Source organism: Salvelinus sp. IW2-2015, linkage group LG35, assembly GCF_002910315.2.
Source record: "Salvelinus sp. IW2-2015 linkage group LG35, ASM291031v2, whole genome shotgun sequence".
Taxonomy (NCBI): domain Eukaryota; kingdom Metazoa; phylum Chordata; class Actinopteri; order Salmoniformes; family Salmonidae; genus Salvelinus; species Salvelinus sp. IW2-2015.
In genome coordinates this window covers 5,853,666-5,863,898 of record NC_036874.1, presented here as the reverse complement: position 1 = coordinate 5,863,898, position 10,233 = coordinate 5,853,666, and the positions used below count along the sequence as shown (strand labels likewise).

Below are 10,233 nucleotides of genomic sequence, written 5' to 3'. Positions count from 1 at the left end.
TAAGAATTTGTTCTCAACTGACTTGCCTTGTTAAATAAATAAAAAAATTAGTGTGTGATTAACAGGGGCTGAGCTAGAGTGGTGTTTGTGAGACAAGGGCGGATCCCGAAGGGGCCCGGGGCCGGGTCTTTTTATAAAAACGTCTTTAGATCTTTTACCAAAAACATCCGAATGGTTTGTGAAACAAACTACTATAAGCAATCTATGGAAAGCTGAGACCCTCACGGACACTTACATGTAACACGTTTTGCTCTATGACACTCACAAGCTACACGAGTCGTTAGAAGATAAGGGGTTCTTATAGATATAACATCATAGGAAATCGCAGGACATAGTATCTGTTATGCTTTAATAAGCTCACATAGTTGCGGTCACAAACTCCACACAGTTGTCACTGACTAGCTGAATATTCATTTCGCAGTGAGCAAACAATTTCTGTACTTACAGAATTCATATAAATTCATTTTTACCAGGTTTTTGCTTTTTTTTTTTWTTGACATTTGTCAATAAAACTCATGAATGCAACTGTTTGTCAAATTGTTTTGTGTTTTACTTGTAGCCATGGTTGTCCTGAAAATTAAATGGTAGGTCTAAAACACTTTAATTGGCTTAAAATAAGGGCTGAACATGCAGATAATTGACAGTCAGATAAATGAAAAGCAGATCTTTGCTGGGGTCTTGGGACTGATAGGTTTCAAGTGAAAAATCTGAGTCTCAGCATCATTCTGTTACCCGTGGAATTGCCCGTATTCATAATATGCATGTACATGTCTGTCCATCTTGGTCCATTTCAAAATCCTCTTAACAAAGCTTCTGTCTGGATCAGTCATGGTTCATGTATCATTAGGACAAAGGTATGGATGTCCTTTTTGGGGAATATTCCGCATCTCCACTGTACACGAAACACGAACTCTGCATCTCTGCTCTCTCCTCCATCTTCTTCTTGCTTCCCTTTTGTCGCTTGCTCTCTCCTTTGCTTAGGCAACCGCAGAAATAATTGATTGTGGATGCGGTCTATAAATAGCGACAGCCATGTTGCCATGGCAACATGTGATAAGTGTTGTGTGATGAAGAACTGGGCCTCCTACAAAGTGTTGTTGTAAGTGTAGTGGGGAGAGGGATGGGTGGGGTGTCGGTTGTGAGGTTCGTTTGTCTGGATTTATATGATCTAACCACTACAGGTGTGTGTATATATGATATCACAATGTAATGTTTGTGAACTAGTGTGTTTTGCATTGCCTTTGTGCTAGATTCATTGCTGTGAGTAAATGGATTCATCCAATTGAATAGATTCATGATTTTTTATTTAATTTTTCTGACTGTTTTGTCAAGGTGACCAGCTACCCTTGGTTTCCATGGACACTGGTTTCCTATCAGTCTCTGTCAGAACCCTCTGTACCCCTGGGGTTGCATCGTGTGATGAAACCTATTGGTTGTAAGGACAACAACCCTCGATGCCATCACTGCCATGTCCTCAAATATTTTTTCCCTTTTCTTTTCAGTCAATACAAGTTTTCATCAGGTTACAGTTATGAGAATAAACTTAAGGCACCGGTTAATTATTGTGTCCTGTCGCTAACTTCTCTCGCTCCCCCATAAACACTGATCTTGAATGGAATTAGATATGATGTGTTTGATTCCCTCTAATGGACCACACAGTGACCCAGCATGAACCACCCGTGTTCCTTATGACGGATCATTTACATGTTATTATAGTAATAAATGGTGATTTATAATGATGATAGGATTTTTAAGATTAGGGCCTGATAAGTCAATTGTTCCTAGCGAGTCTAGTCTGGATCAACTAATTATATAGTTCTATCTTAAACTCTACAATCTACACTTTATTCTCCTGCTCATCGTGTCGCGCAATTATGAAAGGTACATAAGGTCGTCAACGTCATCTTTCCAAGCGCCTACGTAGCTAACAGCATGATTGGAGCACCAAGCAAAAAGTAAGAATACATTCGTTATACAAGTCGTACCAGTAAGTATTTAAGCTATTTACCAGCGAATACTAAGGTATCAAAACACATAGAGGTAAACATCATGTTGAGAAAGTCCCTTACACGAGGCACAACTCATGGACAATGTATATTAGACCTATGTCTCCGCTCATTATCTCTCTTTGTGCATAGGCTGATGCATCCATCTTCCAGTTTAAGTCCAGAATCATAGCTTGCAAGGTCAGTTCAATCAGGTTTTTAGTCGCTCCATGTTATTTAGTGCCAAAGTCATACATGAAATGACGGGGGCCCTGATAGTGTAGGCATTTATTTTGATTGGCTATTGTTCTCACAATGATTATGCTTATTGACATAGGCTCCAGTTACTCTCTTATTCATAAACTACACTATTTCTATTTTGGTTATGTGTGACATGTCATTGCAAAGTCTCGAATCTCTCATGAAGAGGCTGAATTGTTCCACGCGAAATGATTTCTGAAAATATGTTTAGAATGCACACAATTTTGTTAGTCTATCACGCTCAACCCACCTTGAGACCCTCCGCTCGGATCCATCTAAGGTCTGGGTGGGAACCCGATGCGTTCTGTTAGCTGTGGTGTCTCTGTCAGAGAGCTAAAGTGTTTAACAGATGACTATCATGTCTACTGAGCTGTGTGGAGTGTACTCTTACCAGAAATCTTTTAGGCTTAGTTAGGTGTTATTTCAACATTAAGCTAGACAGGTTTCAATTAAGTCCGTCTACTATGGGCTGACTTCTATGCATCTCACTCTATCCATAGTCAGTTGTCCACCTTCCAGCCTATTACCTAAGTTTGTCGAAGATCACGTGGGTACATCAGTACTTCATTAATATTAATCATTATGTCCACACTTACCTGTGCATTCTCTCATTGACAGGTATGGCGAAGCGGGTGGGTTTTCTAACGCTGCTTCTGCGCTGACTTCTTGCTAGGTTACCAAGCAACAATAAGGTTAACAGAAGTAAATCACTCTCTGTTTGTAATCTACTCCTCTTTCACAATCATCTAAACTTAGTCTGATATCTTTTCAGTACGACATAAGTGTATTGTACTTTCTTTCCCCTACATGTCCTCTCATTTAGTGACAACTAGATTCTATATGACTAGAATTAATAACTTATAAAAATCAAAGTATGTGCCGAGATTCCTCCAAATTATAGCGAAGTGGACTCGAAGGATAAGTAGTATTCAGACAGGACGGGGTGACGATAAAATTCTGTGGTCTTTTCATCCTAGACAACTATACGCAAGATTGCATAGGCACCGTCGTGCGTTGTTAGATTGTCTTGGCCAGACACGATACAGCAATAGTGTAACCATAAATCAAATTGAGTTGGGATCTTTCTGTTTTGGAAGATGGATAGCGAGTGGAGCTCCACAAAGACGAGCGGTGAGTGATATACGCGGCTTCATATGTAGCACAGAAACAATTACGACAAAATGGAACTCTTGCTGAAGTTCATCGATGTGTGTGGTTGAAGGCCACTGACAGCCGAGCCTTTTAGGTGATTGCGCGGAGGTATGACTGAAAATCATCGTGGTGTTGGCGTTATTAGTGTATAGTGCTGCCATGTTCCTTCTGTTGTCCAAAGTTCCGCCCTCGAATGCGTAGCTATAGATTTTAACTGTTACATTAGTCCTCTTTCTGCTTGAGTAGCCATAAGAACAGTGATAAAAGTCCTATCAGAAAGCATACACAATATCGTTGTGTACGCTAGTAAATCCAGGCTACAGTGAACATATTATTGGTAGATCAAAAGATCCTTGAATCCATAAGTAATGTAATATTTAATGCAATATGATGTACATCCAGAGGCTGAAAATAGTAGTCTGGGAGATAGAATCACGAACGTTATCAGTAATAGGACAGTGAGTCCCTGGCCGTCCGGTCGAAACTATATGAAATATAACGACGGTCCTGGTCCCAGTAGAGATGACTCTTTTTGTCTCATGTATCGTCTACCTCCACTTCAAATACAAGTAGGCACTCACCTTTCATTCAACTATATGATGTAGACTGCTGGCATTCTAGGGTAGGTATGAAGTGTTATATGCATGATATTAGTGTGCTGGCTACTGTCTGTCTGTCTGTGTGCTTTTTTAAATATGTGTGTGTGTCTTTGCTTATGCTGATCACCCCCTCTCGTTTACCTATCCTTCATCTTAGCACCCCCTTTTTCTTCCTCCTCTCTTCCTCTCGCGGTACTGGAAGCGTCTGACTTGTGTTGTTTTGGCCAGCGGGGCCCCAAGAGTGTGGTGTGTGTGTGCATGTGTGTTGCGCATGTGTGTCGATCGTGTTGGGGGTTGGCGCGCTGTAGGAGGAGAACTGGTGAGAGAGGGAAAAGAGAGATGGTGGTTGTTGCAGCTGAGAAACAGTCATCACATTATATAAGGAGCAATAGGGACAGAGAAGGGGGGGGGGGCAAGAGGTGCTGGGTAAAAAGAATGGTCATATGTACCACTCACAGACACAAAAAACACACACCACAAGAACAATTCTGATTGCTTGTTAGCCAACGGTTTTGTTTTTCTTGCCTTTCTCACCTTTTCTCCTGCTTCCTCATCTCTCTTGCTCTGCTCTCTCTGTCTCTCCTCCACCGAGTTTCTACGTGGTTACCCCTTCTTTTTTCCTTTTGTACAAGGAAGTGGTACTTCCATGTCTCATCATGACTCTCTGGACCTGGAAAGCAGAGATAGTAAACATACAATACATTTTTTAAAGATTGTACATTGAAAACCATACTATGTGTGTGTCCTTATAAATGGGCGTGTTAGGTGTGTGTGTGTGTGTGTTAGTGTGTGTGTACCACAAAGAGCTGCTACCATTTCTACATAGCAAGGCATTATCTTCTAATTTATACCCAGTCCACCATCTAGTCCCTTTGACAACCCCTCCCCCCACTCCTTCTGGCAAATCCTCATCACCTCTCCTCGATTTCTTCAGAGTATATTGGTCTAAGTTGCAGGGCAAAACAACTCCCTGTGCACAACCTACATTGCCTGCCGTGGCATTTCTGTCCTAAGGGCCAACTCGTTCCTATGAACTCAAGGTGGTCAAATACAATCGGATTTGCGCCACACAGCTAGGCAGGTTGTGTTTGGGGTGGTGGTTTTGTGTAGTCAGTAACACACGTTAAAGGAGGGCCTGATAGAGACAACATGACATGTATTAATTAAATGACGTTATTGATGCGCATAGTCTGTGTGTGCATGTTAAGTCATCATATGCCCATGCATGTAATCACACCACACACACACACACACACCCACACACAACACACACACACACACACACACACACACACACACAACACACACACAACACACACACACCAACACACCACACAGTATACATCCATATCAGATACATAAAGCCTCAAGCATTTCTGTCTTGGGTACAATACATATTACATACCCCTTTAACTAACTGGAGAAGGAGGCAGAAGAGAAAAAGTGTGGGTGTGTGCCTTTTCTCTGTATCTGGCGGCCATGTAAAGGCAGCAAGCATTTTTCCCATTGTTTCTGTTGCTTGATGGAAATATTGAACTTTTTAGGAAGAATAGAATAATGATTATTGGAGTTGTAACAAGGTTGTTTACAACATGCGTATTTAACTCGTAATTCAATTAGGAAGCTGTGTGTGTTACTGTGTTACTGCTGCTTGTTCTATGGTTATGGGACAAGCGGGTAATGACAGCTAACTGTTAGCGCTGTCTGAGTGGCAAAACAAACACATGGGTGGGAGAGCAGCAGACATGTCAGCTATCCTTCACTGGTGGTTGCTGCAACATTTTCATTGAAAATGAGCAACCTTATTTATAAACGGGGAATTTTGATCAGTGAAAGGGTCTCCCACAGGGATGCGGCCCATGTTGACTCCAACATGCTTCCCACAGTTGTTCAAGTTGCCTGGATGTCCTTTGGGTGGTGACCATTCTTGATACACACAGAACATGTTGAGCATGAAACCCCAGCTGCGTTCATTCTGACACACTCAAACCAGGAGCTACTTGGACCTGACTACGATGACCCCATTTCAAAGTACTTAAATATTTTGTCATCTGGCCCATTCACCCTCTGAAATGGCAACAACATACACAATCGCATGGTCTCAAACTTAAAAATCGCATCTTTAACTGTTTCTTTCCCTCATCCTACACTGATGTGAATGGAATTTAACAGGTGCCATCATAAGGATCCAGAGCTTTCACCTTGATTCCACCGGGTCAGTCTGTCATTGAAAGACGCAGGTGATCCTAGTGTTTGTTACATTCATGTTTACATACTGTATGAGTTTGTCAATGTTAACTGACAGATATCCACGCTGGGCGTGCATGCTAATCGTCATTAGCATGCTAACCGAAACCCATGCATGTTAATCGGACTAAGAGGCTAATTCCGCTTCGCTAGCCATCGGTAGATTTTACATTAGTTCTTTTTGGTTTTGGATAGTTTTTTTGATGTTAAACTAGTCTGACAGCTTGATGAATAAGCCATTTTACAAACTTACTAGCTTAGAATTGTGAAGCAAACTTTCGCTAAATCTAGTTGTCCCTTAGTCTGCATTGCCATTGTTGATTTGACTGGCAGTAGGTTGAGTTCTTGCTTGTTTTGTTAAGCTGACAAATTCCAATACAGATGTTCAGTAACAGCAACAAAAGCATAGGAGATAGTTAAATAAATGGGGAATTTGATTTTATGTACATATGCTATTCATGGCCATATTGCTTATAATTGCTCAGTGTCTCAACCCCACTCCGTTGCCAGCAATAATTGTTTTCCAAAAAATTGATAGTGTAATCCATCAGCTCAAGTATGCCCACTGTACGTACAAGTGAAGAATATTTTCTTTTCTTTGCTTGAGTAAGAGGTTTTCAAATTGTTTGTGGTTTGAGTTGCACATTTTCAAGATATGTCATAATCATGTGCTCTTTTGATCTCAGAAATTCTTTGTTTTATCAGGACAAATATACGGCTAAGTTAGAGCATGTTCCTACGTACTCCTCTCCATCCCTTGATCCCTGTCTCTCTCTCTCTTTCTCATCCATCAGTCCAGTATGGAGCGACTGAATGAGGAGGCGGGTGCGGCTAAGCCTGCTGAGAGCGAGGCCTGGACTCCTCCTCGCCTGCAGGGGCGCCACGAGCAGTGAGCGAGACGAGTGCTCTCCACGCATCAGATGGAGGGCCACCCCGCTATCGGAGCGCCTCAAGATGCTGGCCTAATCTCAGCGGAACACTGGCCAGCCTGGAGCGGGGGGTGCATTGGATGGAGCCGTCTAGGAGGCGGGGCCCTAGGGGGTAGACGCGATATCAGGGTATCAGGGTCTTCAGGGGAGGGCTTATGAGGCAGAAGACCAATGGGAGCCTCCGTGGTCAATGTTGTGGAGCCCATGGCATGGTGGAAAGAGCGGAAGGAGAACATGGGCGAGGAGCCGGTGGCTTTCAGCGCCACCGGAGGAGGGTGAGTGGAAGGAGGAGAGAGAAGAGAGGGAGGATAGGAGGGAAAATAGAAAAAACAATCTTTCCTTTTACAATTAAGAATAGTCAGAGTTGAAAATGTGTGTGTTCCTCCACAGTGACGTTGAACCGGGAGCGACACACACCTCCCCTGATGTGAATTCGTCCTGTCAGCAATGAGGCGTCCAGTTCCAAGAGGGCCCAGCCAACAGGAGAAGCCGCTGAGGTAAGCGAACCTGAGAGATTTTTAAGGTGTGTGTGTGTTGTGTGTGTTTCAGCACATATTATGCAGTCTTGAAAAATGTAGAAGTATATGCATATGTCTTTTTGTGTGTATGAGTGTTAGAATAGTGCAGTTGTAAGAGTTATTAATACTTATTAACATAAAAAGAACAACATTGTGGACCACTCAGATTGTTTTGAGACACTCGTAGGAAACCAGTACAGATATTCATTGGTATTGCTATAATACATTTATATCCTATACATATTGGCATCAGCCTGTAACAACATCATCTATACACAAAACCAAGTACAATAGATAAAATGACAAGTTTTATAGGTGTTATAGTGTGTCTCGGAGAGAATGGCGAAGTTGGGTGCAGTATGTGTGCTCACTTTTGTTTTCTATGTGTGTCTTCGGGTAGACAGGGGAGGAGAGGCAGAAGATGATAGGGCTCTGAGAGAGGAAGCTGAGGCTGGAGGAGGCCAGGCTGGTGCTACTGAAGAAAGCTGAGGCAGAGCCAGATTGCAGAAGGAGAACCTGTGCAGAAGGTCAGTCAGTCACCACTCTCAACGCTGTCCCATCACATCTCTCAGTATCTCATTTCTGCTTCAGTCAGTCAATTTAGACATTTACTCAGTCATCTACTTGCTCATCCATCTGTCATCCACTGCTCCTCTGTCAGCACTACAGCCTCATCAGCACCCGCACTCATCCCTCTCTCTCCTCAGCACCGCACTCATTTACTTCTCACTGTCTCAGCCACCGCCTCATCCTCTCACTGTCTCAGCCACTGCACTCCATCCTCTCTCACTGTCCAGCCCTCTCACCATCCCTCTCTCACTGTCAGCACCTCCATCATCTCTCTCTCACTGTCAGCCACCTCATCCATCCTCTCCAGCCACCTCATTTCTCCCTCTCTAGCCCACACTATCCCTCTCTCACCGTCCAGCCACCTCATTTCCATCCTCTCTCACTGTAGCCACTCACTCTCCTCTCTCACTGTAGCCACTCACTCATCCCTCCTCTCATGTAGCCACCTCACTCATCCTCTCTCAGCCACTCCATTCATCCCTCTTTCAGCCACTGCACTCATCACTCTCTCACTGTCTCAGCCACGCACTATCCTCTCCTGTCTCATGCCACTGCACTCATCCCTCTCCTCACTGTCCAGCCACCTCACTCATCCTCTCTCACTGTCAGCCATCTCACTCATCCTCTCGTCTCACTGTCAGCCACTCACGTCATTCCTCTTCAACTGTCAGCCACCTCACTCTCCTCTCTCAGCCACCTCATTCATCCCTCTTCAGCACACACTCATCCTCTCACTGTCTCAGCCACTGCCTCATCCCTCTCTCACTGTCAGCCACCTCACTCATCCCTCTCTCACTGTCAGCCACCTCTCTCAGCCACCTCATTCATCCCTCTCTCAGCCACCACACTCATCCCTCTCTCACCGTCTCAGCCACCTCACTCATCCCTCTCTCACTCTCTCAGCCACCGCACACATCCCTCTCTCATTCTCTCAGCCACTCATCACTCTCTCACTCACTCATCCACGGCATTCATCCTTTTCTCACTCACTTACTGCTTATGCATTAACACTTTACACTCGGGGGAATTGGCCTATAGAGCGTAAACATAAAAAAAGAGAAGCATATGCATAACCATTGTCACAATTGAAAGGGAACACTTTAGAGATACGCCGAATATAGGTTCCTTCTGTTCAGAACAACAACCCAGGGTATGACGCCATGTCATCCTTGTAACTGTACATCAAACATAGTGATCATTAATGCCAAAGTAACCCAATTGGCGCGAAGGATGGGGGCATCTTCTTGTTGCACGTGGTGCTCCCGCTTGGAATGTCTGTCAGTTGATTCCCATGTCATGTGTTGCTGCCATGCTATGTTGTCGTCTTAGGTCTCTCTTTTTGTAGTGTTGTGGTGTCTCTTGTCGTGATGTGTGTTTTGTCCTATATTTTTATTTTATTTTTTATTTTTAATCCCAGCCCCCAGCKCCACAGGAGGCCTTTTGCCTTTTGGTAGGCCGTCATTGTAAATAAGAATTTGTTCTTAACGGACTTGCCTAGTTAAATAAAATAAAAATAAAATATACCGCTTTAAAATGGATACCCAGAGCTCTGACGTAATGTATAATATGTTACTATACCGCTATCCAATTTATGCGCATATTAGTGACCAAATCTGCTATTTTCACCCAATATACAGTATGGAGTGTAAAGGGCTTACCTATAAGTTGCTTTGGATAAAAGTGTCAGCTAAATAACCTTATTATGTTAGTATTATTCTATGTATCACCTCTACCCTCCACTCGCTCAGGTCCCTGTGGTCCAGAACACAGCGTCTTCCCTCCAGAGCGGTGTCGTCCACGGGGCTCAGAGCATGAGCAAGATGTCTGGCCGCCCTGGCCACCACACCCCAGAGCCCCAGAACCATCGCACTGCACAGGTGGGCTACAGCATTGCACAGGTGGGCTACAGCATTGCACAGGTGGGCTACAGCATTGCACAGGTGGGCTACAGCATTGCACAGGTGGGCTACAG

The 10,233-nt window shown here is 43.7% G+C and overlaps 1 protein-coding gene across 1 annotated transcript in view; it reads left to right on the top strand.

Annotated features, from left to right (window-relative positions):
* The first annotated feature begins 7,044 nt into the window (after positions 1-7,044).
* The window catches only part of LOC111959129 (transcriptional repressor p66-beta), a 12,166-nt gene continuing 8,977 nt past the window's right edge, over positions 7,045-10,233 (top strand). The window contains 9 exon segments of the mRNA XM_070437474.1: positions 7,045-7,068; positions 7,070-7,275; positions 7,310-7,387; positions 7,389-7,445; positions 7,565-7,634; positions 7,636-7,698; positions 8,092-8,172; positions 8,174-8,218; positions 10,010-10,159. Of these exon segments, the coding sequence (XP_070293575.1) occupies positions 7,045-7,068; positions 7,070-7,275; positions 7,310-7,387; positions 7,389-7,445; positions 7,565-7,634; positions 7,636-7,698; positions 8,092-8,172; positions 8,174-8,218; positions 10,010-10,159 (774 nt within the window).